The sequence below is a fragment of the Cynoglossus semilaevis genome, chromosome 1 (assembly GCF_000523025.1).
Source record: "Cynoglossus semilaevis isolate Cse_v1.0 chromosome 1, Cse_v1.0, whole genome shotgun sequence".
NCBI lineage: Eukaryota > Metazoa > Chordata > Actinopteri > Pleuronectiformes > Cynoglossidae > Cynoglossus > Cynoglossus semilaevis.
In genome coordinates this window covers 9,967,970-9,985,308 of record NC_024307.1, presented here as the reverse complement: position 1 = coordinate 9,985,308, position 17,339 = coordinate 9,967,970, and the positions used below count along the sequence as shown (strand labels likewise).

The 17,339-nt window shown below is 39.1% G+C and overlaps 2 protein-coding genes across 3 annotated transcripts; one reads left to right on the top strand and one right to left on the bottom strand.

Annotated features, from left to right (window-relative positions):
* Positions 1–2,310: 2,310 nt before the first annotated feature.
* On the top strand, positions 2,311–5,813 carry ptafr (platelet-activating factor receptor). The gene is made up of 2 exons (XM_008309799.3): positions 2,311–2,444; positions 4,050–5,813. The coding sequence occupies exons 1-2, from the start codon at positions 2,442–2,444 to the stop codon at positions 5,217–5,219; spliced, it is 1,173 nt and encodes a 390-aa protein (XP_008308021.1). The 5' UTR covers positions 2,311–2,441; the 3' UTR covers positions 5,220–5,813.
* A 558-nt stretch (positions 5,814–6,371) lies between these two features.
* On the bottom strand, positions 6,372–8,738 carry LOC107988680 (uncharacterized). Of its 2 annotated transcripts, XM_017032988.2 has the most exons (6): positions 8,541–8,738; positions 8,380–8,436; positions 8,039–8,287; positions 7,010–7,153; positions 6,912–6,930; positions 6,372–6,819 (listed from the first exon to the last, which is right to left on the bottom strand). In XM_017032988.2, the coding sequence occupies exons 1-6, from the start codon at positions 8,584–8,586 to the stop codon at positions 6,696–6,698; spliced, it is 639 nt and encodes a 212-aa protein (XP_016888477.1). In that variant the 5' UTR covers positions 8,587–8,738; the 3' UTR covers positions 6,372–6,695. The 2 variants fall into 2 exon arrangements, with proteins under 2 accessions (XP_016888477.1, XP_024916085.1); XM_025060317.1 differs by lacking the exon at positions 6,912–6,930.
* Between the last annotated feature and the right edge of the window lie 8,601 nt (positions 8,739–17,339).

Below are 17,339 nucleotides of genomic sequence, written 5' to 3'. Positions count from 1 at the left end.
AAATTCTGCACGGAGAGCCCCCTCCCTTCCTGCCTGTACGAGGAATGCATGAGTCTGACTTATGACTATTGAAGTTCTTCCAGAACGATAGATCGCTATCCCATAAAAAAGTTTCAGTGCTGGCAGCTTTCCCTTTCTGTGTCTTTGCACACCTGGCCTGGAAAAACACCCACAACACGCGAGAGAAACGATTCCTTCAAGACATCTGTGCGTCAGTGTGGAACATCAGCCATGACCTGCATCACTATTATTAATAATATTCACATTATTTTCCAAAGATGATTGAAAACAGAGTATAGCTACGGTAGCTGTGGTCAATAATTCCAGCGTCCTTCCACTTCGACTCGTTGTAATACACAGTTGAAAAACAACGTTCTACCAGCCTCCGTAAAGATGGACAGTACTGGCTAAACTCCACCAACCAAAAGAAAAAAATAATAATTACACAATTATTGCATATATTGTATTTGGTCAAATTGGAGTTGTACTGCATTTTTTGTGGACATTTTTTCATCTTTATAATTCCATGGTTAAAAATGTATCTGCTGTTATTTGTCTTTCCATCCCAGTATTCTTTTTATCTGTTTTGTATTTAGGAACGACAATTTATTTGTTGATTAATCATGATTAATCATGATTGGTTGCGATTAATCATGATTAATCATGATTAATCATGATTGATGCACAGTTCCCCTGTGATCATCCAGATTAAAACGTTTAAATGTTTGAATGAATACATATATGTATATATATATAAATGTGTGTGTGTATTGGATTATATTGCACTATACTGAGCTCACATTATATAAGATGTATATATAATATCTCTCTCTCTCTCTCTCTCGTTTGTCTGTATAAAAAGACTAACACTGTTTCTACTTCTGCCAGAATCAGTACTTTTTTGTTGTTTCCCCGTCTTTCTGCTGCATGTTCTCATCTAACTCCTGGAAAGAGAGAACACACACATTCTTCCAAAGGTAAACAAATCCTGTTTATCCTATGTATTTAACGAGACACTCAGTATTAATTACAATTGACAAATGGCACAAAAAAAAAAAAAATCTCCCCTCAATTTTTGGGTGAATAAATGACACTTTCTCGAGTCAACTGTGCTTGAAATGGCAAAGTTCAAGTGACATGTAATCGTTTTTGCTGAAGGATTAGACTTCCAAGATGTATGTAAATAAAATTAAAAAGTCGTACACACATCTAATACCGTTCTTTGAACCAAACCACATCCCATACCCGAAACAAATCCCTGAGACATGCTGTGGAATCTTATGAATACACACCCAAACCGTCGGCCCCCACATGTATTTAGAGTTTTTCTTTTTTTTTTTCTTTTTTTTTCTAGTGTAAGCTTGCAAACAAAGCAACAGCACAGCATGTCTGACAGTCACGCAGGGCACAACCACAGAATGCTGGATCTCTTGTTACACTGCCAAGCCATAATCACAGCACCAAGGTTAGGGAGGCTCTTTAACCTTAATTTAGGGAATTACACTGTGGCACAGAGGAGAGGAGAATGTGTCGAGTTGCGTGCTCCGACGTATTTTTGTCAAATTTCAAGTTGGGGTAAAATTTTGCGGGTTCTTGTAACTAAACATGAAGAGAGAAAAAAAAAGGCTCATGCTGAGTGGGAACATTACCTGCAATGAAATTTTTCCACCACGTGTTGAGGAAGCTGTAGTTTTCCGTTTCCTATTGGCCTCTTCTGGCCTCGTGTGGCCAAACTACATCATTACACACCGACGTATCCGAGTATGATGAAAGTCGGGTAATTCCGAGGGAGCCGCGTGAGTTGTCGTCGACATCACAGGTTAAATGTTTGATTCCTTCTTTCGGTTTTGATTTTTAATGACCTATTCCAGCTATCTGTGACCTACAAATAACCTACAATAATGTGGAGAATCACATTTTGTTTCTTTGCGAAACTAAATCTAAAACAGCCAGATTATTTAATGGAATATTTTCTGCCCACTTTAAGGTATTTTGAAAATATTTTAAGAAAACTTGTCAAGTCGCATTGCTGGATAAAAGATAAACTGATACAATTTAAGAATATCATTGGTTTAATCACATTTTCTTTAAACAAAAATGGTTAAAGGTGCATTTCTGTGTTTTTGTTGTTGTTTGTTTCAATCTAAGAGCAGAGGAACCAAGACCTGACAAAATAAAACCCAAGATTTCTCTAAATGGGGAACGTCAGCTTTTGTTTTTGACAACAGGTACCATAAATCTCTGGTTGCATCACACGGGGAGTTTTTCCCAAGAAGACTTGAGAGAAGTCCGCACCTCCTCCTCCTCCTCCTCCTCCTCCTCCTTATAACACACACACACACACACCCTCTCTGTTACACACAGTATTAACGGAGAACACAGAAAAGCAGAGAGTTCATATCCTGAGAGCTACTGAGAGATAATACAGAAGAAGAGCCAGCATGGTGAGTCACACGACTAATTTATATTCTTCAATTTACTATATGGTCATAAGTCAGAGTCATTAAAGCAAATGGAAAAATGTAAAGATAATAATGTATTATTCATGTTTTTTAAAAAAAAGCCCTATCGTGTGTGAATATTTAATCCCTCGTTAATAAACCTTCTAATATTTGATTTAGAAGCTGCTCAGACGTCTTATTTAAGGCGGTGTCATTTATCTCTGTAATTGCATTTCTATGAAATATAATATAATAACTAATGGGCAACAGATATTGGAATTTTTTTGGTGACTCCAAAATAAAAATAAAAACTGTTTTGTCAAATAGTTTTTGGTTGATGAGACCATTAAAAAAAATCCTCCCATTTCATTCTCAGAAATGTACATTTTTTATTTACACTTAAACAAATACATCCAAGCAGATGGATATGTGGAGGCAGTCAGGAACGGTCCTATTCAGATAAAAAGCTTTAGTATGAGGGTCTGTAAACACTGAAAACCCCTGACCTAAAACTGTATTTGTTGAAATATTACATTTATTATCATTGTTGCTCCTATAACAAGTGAAAACAGACAAATGATGAGTCACAACTCACCGTTGGTGGATGCAATAGAAATGATTTGCCAATAGAACCGCTGTTTCCTGCCGTCTTACGTAATTTCAGCTCTTGAATTTGATTGTCAACAGTCACTGGTTCATGGTATGACCACGGGGCCACAGAAGCTGGATGAATGGGTCGATTTAAAAAAAAAAACCTGATCAGTAAAAAAATAATAAATAAAAAATAAACCTATAATATCCTGACTAACCTAATCTGTCCTGATCAAGGTCAGTAGATAAAAAAGAAGTTATGTCTTTCATCTCTCTTGTGGTTTTTTGGCTGCAGGTTTTTCAGAATTGTTTTATCAGCTCTGTTTCCTGCTCTTGGTTCTAGTGCATTTTAAGTCTTACGTAAGTTAGCCATGTAAGTTAGCTGGTAAACGGCTACATCTGGCTAGCTTTAGTAAAGTTTGAGGAAACATATCAGCCAAATTAGACAAATCTTCAGTTATTTTGCATCAACATGTAGCTATAATTTAACTAATCCTCAGATGTTGGTTTTTTTGTGCTAAATATGTGTTATTTCTTGCTATTGCTTATTATTATTTCCCCTAACATTAGCCAAAAGCTAATCTAATTGTAGCCACATTTGACCTGATTTGCTTTTTTCTTTTTTAGGCTAATTTGTCTAGCTTTCATGGCTACTTTTTTTGTGGCTATATCTTGTCAACTTTTAGGTGTCCATAAAATATTTTCCAGCAACTTCAGAAATGTTTTTGGGTAATTATTACTTTTTATCTACATGGTGAAGTTTAAACTGAGGTAATTATTTTTGTAAGCGGATTACATTTTTTTTTTTAATCTGTTTTGGCTAACCTTGAATAATGTTTCACCGTAATCATTTCTCTATTTTTCCTTTATTTTTCCTTTATTTTTCAGCTTCTTGGTTTAATGAAAGCGTTGCTACTTTTACAGTTTGTGTAATTTATAAATACTACGTCACTATTTGTACCTGCTAAATGTACCTGCTATAATCGAGATTATTTTTTTTATGTATAATCTCTCCAGACAAAAATGTCGACGTGGACCACAGAGACAGCGGAGATGATGGAGACCTCTCCACCTCACCCTGGCTCTGCAGCCCCTAATATCTCAACCTTCTTGGACTCTGAGTTCCGTTACATCCTGTTTCCTGTTGCCTATGGCATCATCTTCGTACTCGGCCTCCTTGCTAACGCCTATGTGTTGTTTGTCATGCGGAACCTGCGTAAACTCAAAAGAATGGGTGAAATCTTTATCTACATGACAAACCTAACCGTCGCCGACCTCCTTTTTGTGTCTGCCCTGCCCTTCTGGATCGGCTACTACAGCCGTCATGGTCACTGGGTCTACAGTGACTTCATGTGTCGATTGACCGGGTCATTTTTCTTCATCAACACCTACTGCTCCATCCTCTTCCTCGGGGCCATCACTGTAAACCGGCACTGGGCAGTGGTCAGGCCTCTGGATGCAGCCTCTTCAGATCACAGATGTCGTGGCATCGTTGTGTGCATCATAATCTGGGGACTGACCATATCCATGGCCATTCCTTCCCTGATGAATCCAGGGATCCAGACCGACCAAAACAACATCACTCGCTGCTTTGAGGGATTTCAAAATCAAACCGATAACGAGAAAAAGTTAATAGCGGCCATACATTTAGTGATCATCGCAGCGTTTTTTGTCGTCTTTTTTCTCATCGTGGTGTGCAACTCCCTTACTGCTCGGGCCTTAGTTTTTGGAAATACTCCCCAGTGCAGTACCAGGTCTAAGTCCTCCTTGTCCAGAAAGTCCAGAGCCCTGCAGACGCTGCTGGCAGTGGTCGCTGTCTTTGCACTGTGTTTCCTTCCCCACCATGTCATCCAGGGCCCCTGGACACTGGCAGTCTTGCAGATTCAAAAGGGCTGGGGCCAGGTGGACTGGGACCAGAACACTCTTCAGGCTCTCAACGACACTCATCAGATCACGTTGCTTTTCATGGGTCTCAACTGCCTCTTGGACCCTGTCGTCTACTTTTTTGCCACAACCAGGTTCAGGAAATACATCATGGCCCATATTAAAAAGATTGGGAAGGGAGAGGGCTGCTCCCAGACGGCCGTCACAGATATGTCCTTGGAGAGCAGGAAGCAAAGCCTGGCAGATCAGAGCCTTCGCCAACATCCTGGCCACAAACTGGCCGATGGAAATATCTGTAACTAAGTATAAAATACTGAGGATAACAGATCTGAGGTTGCGTGGGAAATGAGAAAAAAGCAGAAGTTTCATAAACGGAAGGCCTGTTTGTGTCTCTCTGTGAGGACATTTCATGAAGGAGACGAGACGTGTCTTGCTCAGAGAATTTCACCAACTTCAAAACAATGGAAATGTCCATCTCATAAATCACAACAAACAACATGTATGGACCCTGAGGGCGGCTCCTCAGGCATTCAGGGAGCAGCTTCCACTCAAGATTCTTCAAGAACTCTGTCACTGTTAATGACTTACAACAGTGTAATCTTTTATGAGACACTCGACTCCTGTACATTTAGACCTCTGTCTTTATGAGTCATACGTGATATTGTGAAACCCAGGAACTGCAGGTGATGATGTGTGAGGAACGGCATTTTTCTCCTCGGGGATCTCATATGTGACACACACTCCTCGGTTAGATGATTAGATACAACAGTTTGACTGCTCAGACTGCAGCGATAATCAACTGTTGGCTCGTGGGCCAAATCCAGTGTGCCGAACCATCCAATCCTGCTCACAACTGGAGTCCAAAATAAACATTCAATACTTTTTTTTTGAGTAAAGGCAACTCCACGGAATACTAATGATAGACAAAAATTTAATTTTTATTTTATTTTATTTTTTTTTTTGAGTAAAGGCAACTCCACGCATGCATCCAAGTGTCAAAATGGTAAAAGCCGTGATATTCAACGGGACCTAGTTGTTGGTGACACTCCAACATCTGACATTATTTCACAAACATTTTGTTGTATAACAGAGAATAGAGAAGGAAAAAAACCAAAATTTCACAAGTACTCGCGATGACTACACACATCCTGTCACTTATATAACTGATAGAATTCTAGAAAAGTCTTTAAATTTGAATTCAAGTTAAATGTTAAATAATGAAAGAACTTTCAATGAACAAACCTGGGACTGAGTTAGAAATATTTATTTTTGTGTAGGAATATTTTTAATGTCAGGCTGCATTCCAAAGAAGACTATAAATATAGTCTTCATTTGTATGAAATGCAACTTTTTTAGCCAGGAATACTCAGTTATTATGTATTTACAAATGTTATGTGTATTTAAAATCTGCTTTCGTCTTTTGTATTTAAATTATTCCCTTTTTTCATAATATTCAAAGATATATGTTTTTTTTTATTATTATTTTTTGTTATTTAAAAAGTTTTTTTTTTTATGATTTCCATTCAAAACATTTAGTACCAGTTATTTTAATCAAGTCAAATTCACAAATTTATCTCATTGACTTTACGGTTTTAAGTAAATATCCTCCTAAGAACAACTAACTAAAAAAATGGATTCTATGTAAATGTATGTTTTACAGAGTTTATTTGTAGTACAACCGTGTATTTAACTTGTGTAAAATGAATTTATAAATCAAATTTCCATTTGTGTCACTCGGCTTCCTTTTATTGCAACCCTGTTTCCGTTGCTAAGAGTGTATTATGACAGACTTGCATACACATTGTCTGCAGTCATGCTGTTGGGGTCCAGTGTGGTGTAGGCTTGGCTGTTGGTGTAATTCATGTACACGTCTCCATCACTCTCAGTCTTTGGTAAAGTCCCTCTGATGGTAAAAAACAAAACATTAGTTTTGCTGAAGCTTCAGAACGAAACAAATACTACAGGAAGTCAAGGGTGTGATTGGTCAAGACTTACTTTGACGCATTGTCAGTTCCTTTAAAAGAAAAAGAAAAAGGTTTTCGACATATACATAAAGTTTAAGCATGACAGAAAAATGACGAGTGACATTTTACCTTTAGCTTCTGTTTTAGTGGAGGTTGATATGTAGTTGCTGAATTTTCCCCAGAGCAGCCAACCCACAATTCCAAGAGAAATGACAAAACCCAGCAGAGACAGGACAAAGGCAGGTTCAGCCAAATCCTTCTTTACTGTGTTTACTTTACAGGAAAAAAAAAACCAAAACAAAACAAAAAACAAAAAAAACAAAGCAATTACAAAGTGTATGATTGCAATTTGCCAACTATACCTTATTGTATACTAAAAACATCTAATTAGCCTGGGGCAAATAATTGTTTTTATGTTATGTATTTGTTTACTGTCATCAAGTTAAATCTCATTTTTATTGTTTTCATTCGTAATAATAATAAGTGGTTCTAAGACATTTTGTTTAATTTCCAGTGAAATGTGGAATTTTTATTGTTTTCATTCATAATAATAAGTGGTTCTAAGGTATTTTGTTTAATTTCCAGTGAAATGTGGCACTACCTTTTGGTGAACATTTGACTAGCATCCTGGCTAACTTCTTTGGCTAACTTCATTTGCTTCTATTTTTGCTGTTAATTCACTCTTTTAGCTTTTTTGTCATTGCTAACTTAGCTAACATAGGCTCTTGATTACTCAAACATATGGCTATGCAACGTTTTAGTTACTTTGTTGAGAATTCCAGCTAACTTTGGCTTTTATTTTTTCAGCTCCTGCTAAGCTAAGCCAACGTATGTTATGTACGTTGGCCAACTTTGAGCTGTTTATAGGATGATTTTACATTATTTTAGCTGGATTTGTGGCATTTAGGTTTTCTTTGCTGCTTAACAATAATATCTAGACCTAAGACTTTTTGTTTTTATAAACATTGCCCCACGAATCATGTTAAACTATTCTCTAAAATGGGATCCATGTATTACTAGAACTAGTGAAATAAAAATATATTTAAACACATTTTATTAAGGTAATTGTATCGCTTGTAAAATAAGCAATTAACAACCTTAACTAAAAATGTTAATTGGTAATGCCAAAATGCTCAAAAATCAAATCTAACCACTGACCTGTTGGCTCAATGTTGACCGTAAGATTACGGCTTATGTGCAAAGACGTGGTCCTGGCCCTGCACCGGTACAACCCGCTTTGCTGTGGCTGTGTGAGGGTCAGGTTTCCATCCTGGCCCACATCCTGCCAATTCAGATTTACTAAGTGTTGCCAGATGTAAGAGTTGACAGAACTGCAGAACAGTGTGACCGTCTGACCCGCCGTAACCGGGTAGTCTGGTACGGCCTCCACCTGCAGAGGACGTAAATCTGCAGGGGAGGATGTTTAACATTTACTACAAACACATGTCTGTCACTTAAGTCCTGTGCTGAATAATGTCACTGTAATACGTTCTTCTTACCCACGGAGGGAGTTGTGATCAGACTTACAGTTGCAGGTGACCATGACGTATAAAATCCTTTTGAAATCAGAAGAACAGAAATGGACACAAGTACGTACAAATTAGCATTCGCAATTAAAAATGTTGTGATCACACTTAATATTACAAGAAAAAATTCTCACCTGAACTCTCGGATATAAAGACGAGCAGAGAGATGAAAAGCAACATGGTGTTTTAGGAATGAACAATGCAGTAAAGTCAGGATGGCAGAGTAACGGGAACCAAATTAAACAGAAGCTGCAAAAAAATCACAGGTGAGAATAGAGGAAGTTCAGCCGTGTGAGATAAAAATACTGTTCTTTAAAACTTCCTGTTTAGAAAACACAAGCTGAAGCAGAAAGGTCAAACAACACTCATCTGTTTATGTTTTAAAAAAAAAAGCCAGTTTGCAGTGAGGAATAAAAGGTAAAAAAAAAAAAGAAACCCTATTATCCAAAGACTTTGGATAATGGACTTTTGGATTTGCATAAAAATAATCATAATCATTGAAACAAATCTCACCAAACACAGTCTTGAAATTTAAAAACCCAAACTCTGTCAATCAATTCATGACCTGCAGGAAAACAGTTAACCAGAGTCCACTGAACTTTAATAGGTTTTCTGAAAATGTTCAGAGCCACCGGGCAACTCGATCACACACACTCAGCACGTTTACTTTCAAATGTCTCATATCTCAGACAGACGTCACCTTCAGGCCCGGCCTGTGATGACTGCAGAGATTGTTGCTTTTGGACAGTTTGACACCAAACCTGACGCCTCAGGTGAATTCTCACCCGCTGCCGGAGCTGGTCAGGAGATGTGAGAGGATTTTAGAGGAGTTCAGCCCAAAGACCAGGGAGTGAAAGAACAACATATCTGTGTGAGCTAGTATAACAGGCCTGTATCAGGGGATAATGAACACACCACACGACTGCAGATTAAATTGAACACTCCTTTATGTCTTTGTGAAAATGACAAATATGATGCATGTATTTGCAAAACCTTTTGCATCACCAATCATCAGCAGGGATGCTGCCCTCTGTTTTTTAATCTTATCTTTCTTTTGCTAGTTTGTTGGACTACTATTTAAATGTTTACCAGTTAATTTAAAACAGAGGCCAGTAGATGGCAGTAATATAGTTCAAAATATGATCAATGCTGTTGAAACTAAATAAGGAAACATTTTGAAATTTGTTTTGGCTCAAGTTTTAAAAAATTGTTACTACAGCTGTGCACCCCAAACAGTATTGTTACAAAAAATACAAAAGATAAAAAGGACGACTTGCTGTCAACCAACTAACCAGTCGGAAATAGCTGATCAGACCATGTGGGGTTCATTGCACCCTCTGCAGGGAAACGAGGGGAACTACCCAGTGTGTCAAAACTTAGTAAAGTATTACATCGGTAGTAACCTAACGGCTGCAATATTGGTTATTTTTGTCTTTTTAGAACCAACAAGCCTAAATAGCTTAACTAAAAAGTAAAAGAAAAAGTATTTATAAAATATCGATGGACATATAGAAACAACAATGATATTAAAATATACATAAAATGTAAACTTGTATGTTTTGGGCAATTTTTTCTTCATAGTTTCAGTGGGTTGCCAGTAGGTAGCCCTGGTCTTTTCTGCAGGTCGCTCTGCGTCATCTGTGACGTTCATGGCTTCATGTGCGTCACAATAAGCATCCGTGTGAAACATGAGAGCGACGTTTAGCGTCAGCGACGTCGATAAAACGATGCTTCAATTACGGATAATTGTAATTGAAACGTTTTCCTAATCGATGCGAAACTAAACCTTTATTGTTAAATAACATTTTAATTAGGGCTGTATTGTCACAAAGGTTTGTTTTTCTCATGGTGTCTGTGTGCTTTAAAAGATTTATCGAACATCTAACAAAATATCCACCGAAGACAGAGAGTAATCACGGCAGACATGAAAAAAGAACAATAACTCTGGTTTGGAAAGATGTGATACTACTATACGTAAGAATACTCATAATTACTTTTTTGTTCAAGTAAATATATCCAGGTATTCAGAAGCACTGTGTAAATGCGTGTAGTAGAAATACGAGTAAACAATACTCGTACTTCTCTATTCCTATTGAAGGATGTGTTTAGTTGCCTGTTTTACTCATTTCAGTGTATACAGTAAACAACAGGTTTCGCTAATATAACAATTTCTTTTAGCATTAAGCCATCTTTAATAGAGTTGAGTTTCATTGTATATCAAGACCTCACCACCAAATCCCTTCATTTCCCACAGGCTGATCTCATGCTAATGGGATCTGACCTTTGAGTGCAGCAGAATTTTGCTCCCATCATCCACACCACTAGTTCCTAATTTTTCCCTCTCTATTTCTTCTGCTGCAGATGCGAGAAATAATAATATGAGAGACATTTCCACATGCCCCGTAGCTCTCTGTGACTCCTTGTTAATGAAGTTGCATACACCGGAGGGGACAGAGCAATCGCTGGGAAAAAGATAGTGATATAATCTTCTTTGTCTCATGTGTGTGCAATAATGGGTGCACTTGTGTGTCTTTTCCCTCAAGTCATTATTCCTCTATTATTCATGACTCATTCATTACTCTGCTGGAACCGTTGGCTAAAGTCATCCACTGCTGTGGACCTTATACACAACACTGGGACTGGGAGAATTTTTTTTTAATTTTAAAAAGTAATTGGTAACTATTTCACATGTATTTATTGTCATTTTTTACGTTATAATAATTTTTGAATGTAAAGCTTTAGTTCCAGGTAAAAAAACATTTTCGCACTTTCTAACCTGACAAATTCAATGACTTCTGTGGAGTATTAACTTTGATCACTAGGGAGCAGCATTCACTCTTTAGACGCAATGAGGAAGTCAGAATGAAATGAACAGAGGGAGGGAATGAGAAATGGATTTATTCTGATGAATGATGACAATGGCTGTTGTTGTGCAAGAGAAAATAAAAATGACACATGGGAGACTGGTGTTATTCACTGGGGTCTGTTTAATTCAGCTACGCAGCCAGACAGTCATTAGAAAACTGAGCATGAAAGAATAAATAACTACAAATAATGAGCCGTGACTGGATTAATTTGTCCTCATGAAGAGTTGAGAGATGGTTGCGTCTGGTTTTGTGTTGTTGCTGAGATACACTGTGTGATACTTTGCAAGATTATGACAGCGAAACATCTTATAAAATCTTGAGGTTCTTCTTGCCAGACAGAAGACTGAGTGACATTTAAGGTTAAGGATAAAGGTGAGAAAAAAGAAGCAGAAGAACAACAAAGCAACAATACAAAAATAACTCCAAAGCCTACAAGTATTTAGGTTATGTTTTGTCAGATAAAACATAGGAAAAGGTAACAAAGGTGCTGTAATGTATCTCAAGTGGCCTTTCATAGTCATAACATAAATCTGTGATATAAAATGTGTGATAAACAAAATTAGCAGAAATATTATGGTCTCATTTGTGCTGACTACCAAGTTCATAACCAAGATGGCTGCTCATCACACCAAGACCAAGGTAAAGCTGTTTTGGTTTTTACTTTTTTTTAAGGCAAACAATGTTGTTTTTTGTTTGTCATTTGTACTCCATGTAGTATCTCACTGTCACCAGTGTAATACCTGCAATACTTGATTTGTACTTGGCTATCACAATCATGAAACTCTTTAATGATGGCGTCCATCTTGCTTTCAAACGTTTCTGACTGCAGCGTGTCTGACTACGTTTCTATCTTAAACCCGTAAACCAGAACCTTTTGAGGTCAGTCGCTAACTAAACAGGCGAACAAATCGCCAACTAGTTTCCCTTGTGAGATTGAAAACATAAATCTTAGGACTTCACATAGAAAAGACCAAACCACGACTCTGGACTTTAGAACGCACATGCGTGTAACTTTATTTAAATGTTTTTCTTTAAAAAAAAAAAATCTTGTGTTGGAGTTAAAAAAAGTTAAGAATGACTTAAATGTTTATTTCCGTATATAGACTCCGGTGCTATGCGTTTGTTCAGTTTTACTCAGCCGTACATACATTAAGCCACTAGGTGGTGCGCAAGACTTACATTTTCCAGTTTGTGACATTTGCACACGCATCAAAGCCTTGGTGCACAGTAGCTTTCCATTAGGTCTTTTTTATCCCCCTGTGATCCCAACCATCAGCCTGAAATTTAGCTGCTTTATACGGGTGGCAAGAGTTCATGTACCTATTAAGTATGCAGTTAATGAGAAATCCATCAGGCAGGTTTCTGAGTGGACTGGGAAATAATAATAAAAAAATGTTATTTCACAGCAGAATATGTTGTGTATTTTAATATTGGTACGTATAGCCTTAATTTGGAGGTGCTGTGTAATTTTAATCACAGTCAGCAGCAAAATCTCTACTGTTTTGAGAAGCATTTTTGGTGCATAATAAGTTCATTTTCCATCAGATAAATTCCTTCTTTGGTCTGCAGTGGAAGCGGCCACTTGCTTTTAGAGTCACAGTAACAGTGTTTGGCTTTGGCTTTGACTTTTGCTTTTAATTCCCAGACTTGAATTTGTGGGTTTTTCATCCTGGTGTGTTTTTCCCGTGGTGTCTGTGTGCTTTAACCATTAGACTCGCTTCATTATGAGGCAAATGTGTTATTTTGTCACTGAGAGGATGCAAGGAGGCATCAGATTTCCTCTCGGAGACAGTCATCCTTGATGACCCAAATGAAATATGAAAGCATTGTTGAGTGTGTATGTGTGTGTGTGTTGGTGTCTGTGTGTGGGTACAGAAAGACGGAGCAGTGTACTCATCCCTGCATCATTTTTTGATGGATAAGTTTCCTTCCTCCTCTTGTCACGCGTTGGTTGTCACACTGATGACGACTGGCTTCCTTCTGCTTCTCTGGCGGGCAGGAAGTGACAGTTGTATGGGCAGATGCCAGCATGTGTCTCACTGCTCGTCCACCTATAGACTCAATCATATGCCCCCTCCCCCTTGTCCTAGTTTAAATAATAACATCATCACTTCTCTCTCCTGTTGTCCTGCACACTGTCTTAACCTATGAATGAATGATATTTCTTCCTCCCGTCACCTGACCTGTCGCTGCCTCTTGGTGCTTCAGGAATAATAACTGCACTGAGAATAGCAACAGCAGTGACAAGAGCCATTACAACGTTGTGCAACACAACAACAGAGGACAGACAGCACTCAACTCCAGATGGGCGCTTCCTGTGCCAGGCAGGAAATGGCACAGAGCACCCTCACCATCATATTTCATTTTAGCAGGGAGGAAAGATGATCATCACTTCATCTTCAGCACATCCATCTCCCAACGGGGTAGCTGCAAACTCATTTCAGGCTTTTTGTTCTCCTTCTCTGCGTGGATCCCACTTGGGCTGCTGTCATCATCGCTGAGAAATACTGGGAATTTAAAATATAATATTTAGCCCCAGAGCCTTCTTTCTGCCTGTTGTGGCATTTTTTTTCCAGAGTGGAGCGATTGTGAGTCGAACATGGCCGACCATGCACGGATGAGCACAACTGCGCACATCTGTCCACGTGTGTGTCTACATATACGCAGGCAAAAATGTTTCCCGAAAAATATCCAAATTTAAGTCCATTAAATCCAAGAGAGTGGAAAATATAACCTGACCTAATTATATAGCACAGTAGGAATTTAGACAAATTATTTACAAAATATAGCAATAAGTTAGCAAAAAATAAATAAGTAAAGAAAAAATGTTAAAATAAACCAGCAATGGCATAGCTGGAAAATAGATAATTGGTGACATAGCTAAAAGTTAGCCTGTTAGCATTAGGCAGTAAGCTGCAGTAAGTAAAAGTTACCTACAATTCATAGTACACCAAAATAAAAATAACTAAAAGCTGAAGTTATTTGTTCCCCCCAAAATAGCTAAAGGTTAGCAAAAAATCTCATAAATGTTAGCATAGGCTACAAATAATAGGCAGCTTCACCTCAGCCAGTCTTATCCTGACATTAAGTAATCGAGTAAGGTTGAGGGTTCAATCACTGGTTCCTAGGCCACACCCTGTACCAGGACGCCTCCGATGTAGCATCATTCACAACACTGGTGTATAAGTGAATGTAAGGAATGTAGCGTAAAAGCTGTCTGAATAGTGCGGCATAAATACAGACCATGCGGCATTACCCACACACTCACAGACACACGAGCCACAGACACAACCTTCAGATTACTGCTGACCCGTATCACAGACTGACAGCTGGATTTACAACATGTAAATACTGAGAGTGTAATCCAGAGCAGAGCCAGGAGGGGTGAGCGGCACGGGGGAAGGCCGGGCACCAGCAGATGGTAGATGCACATCTCTCTCTCTCTCTCTCTCTCTGTGTGTGTGTGTGTTACAGCCTTCCTCTGTTGTGCATGCTGATGCAGCGACATTGGGATTATTTGTCATTTCTCTGTATTTGGAGCCACAGAATAAACCTCTGGCGTTTTGTTCTCAATTTAATAGGAGAAATAAAATCCCCCCCCCCCCACGCTCATGTTGCACTCTTTTGCATTGGTGATTAATGGTGGCCTAAACTTTGAGTGACCTTGAGTAGCACATGACCAGTGAGCGGGAGGGGAAGGATAAAAGTTGGAATTGGAGACTGATGTCACGGAGCTAGAAATGGGGGGAAAAAAAAGAAAAAGAAAACAACAGACAATGTGGTTGATGTGATGTCATATCCCGGTCAGAACTGCTGCCCTTGTCTGCTTTTATTTTATTTTACTTTTTCCTTCTTTCTCTTCTCACAAAAGCATACCCCCGTTTGTCCTTGTCATATTTTCTTCTCTTTTCACGTCATTAGCAAGCTGCTGCCTAATGAATTTCTTATCTTCCCACATTCACTGGCTGTCGAGATAACAGTCATTGTTTCCCCCAGTTTTACTCTTCCTCACTCTGCAGGGGTGGGGGCCTAAATGTGAGACTGCCTGCGACACCCATGGGGAGGAGAGGCGACAAAAAACAAAAAAAAAACCAAAACCCTCCCCAAGAACCAGTCAGTAAATCGCAGCATACCCTCACCATGGTGTCACTCAGCCAATATGCATCATCTCAATAATTAAGATTATTATAAATACAGGTAGTTAAAGTGTGCCGCTGCAGAGGTTTGTGTGTTTGGGGGGGGGGGGGGGGGGGGGGGGGGCGGCACAAACAGGTGGTGAGAATGACAGAATGAGGAGATGAGGAAATGGGAAAATGCAACAAACAACTCTTTTGGGGGAACATGGGGGAGAAGGAAAATAAATAAGTGGAAAAATAGAAAGGGCACAGACGGAGGCGGCAGTGAAGAGGCTGTGAGATGATTAAACAAGGGGAGGAAAAAAAGGACAGGAGTGGAAGGACAGCACAGCGGCAGATGGGAGTGTTCTGGTCTGTTACTAATGTTCCTCGGAAGAATTAGAGCCCGGGAAGAGGTTAGCGCGCACACACACACACACACACACACACACACACATCTACACTGTTACCTCAGTATAGGTGTAAGTGTGGACCCCTGTAAACATCACAAACCCCTATTGGCTTCCCCTCAGCAGTAGTTAGTGACTTAGTGACCCATGAACCTACTCCCCCCGCTGCCTCCACCACACACACACACACACACACACACACACACACACCAGCAGCAGCAACAGCCTCTGTAGTAGCACATGGTCGATCCAGAGTGTCACCTCGCTAAATACACTCACAGCACACTGTTTGCTGGGAGTCTTTGACCCATCAGACGCGACGTCTTTGTTGATAACTGAATTGAGTGTGTGAGATTGGACCGACAGCTGACATGGTTCATTCAAGGCTTTACTCACCACACAAGACTGGATTAGTGTTTCTGATGAGGAGCGGTGATCATCAACTGGTGGCTTGAGGGCCCACAGAAGGCCCACAGAGGGCCCACACAGGGCCCACAGAGGGCCCACAGAGGCCAAAGGAAGTTTTTCATTTCACTCATCAAGGTCTTATACATACAAATCGTTTTTATTTCTCAAAATGGCAAAAAACAAGAACAACAGTTGTTTATGCAAGGACGTGTCATAACCCTTGGCACAGCGGATGCTTGGCATTGTTGGAATGTGACACAAACAACTGAAAAATGTGTTTTTGAGTAAGAATATTTTGACTTGTAATTTTTGTTCTCTTTATAATTTGTGCTTGACAAAAAAATGGAGAAAAAACCCAATTGTAGGTGGCATGTTTGACCAGTTGGTACAGCCACAGGTAACCACGCCCCCTTCAGGTTGTGACCAATTACACAATAGTTGTCAGCTGGGGGTCTAGAAACGTGAAGTGGCAGGACCCCAGTCTGCCACCAGAATGGTTCGGTACCACTTACATGGACTCCCATAAAAGGATGGTCTGTTCTGGGAGGGTGAACAAATGTCAGCCCTGGTTGTGGTTCAGGTTTGGACCTAGATGGAACATCCATCGAGGGCCTGGTCTGTGCATCCAAGGCTGTTTCTATCTTTGGTTGTTTTACAAAACAATATATTGTACAGAATATATTGTATGAGTCATAGGGATGAAGTACAAAACAATATATTGTATGAGTCATAGGGATGAATGTGTGGATGGATGGATGGACAGACATCTGTCTTAGAAACGACCCAAATGTTGCATTTCCTGCACCGCTTCGTGCCTTAGCTAGCGGTCATGTGACGAACACGTTAGATCTTTTTGTTCGGATTGTGATTAAAACAACCAAGAAAACCAAATACTGGACTTTAAAAAAGTGTTTATGTGGAGCTTGTCTTTGTCTGTGGGACAATAGTTTTCTACCCATATGATCAGATGGACGTTTTTGTCCTTTAACTCCCTGTCATGTAGGAAATTTTAACCACGGAATTGAAAAATAATCTAAAAGGAAAACAAACAAACCCAAAAGGAAATATTGAGTTAATATTTTGTCTCCTCTCAAACCTTTTTTTATGTATTATGTCTGCTACCGGTTATAAAA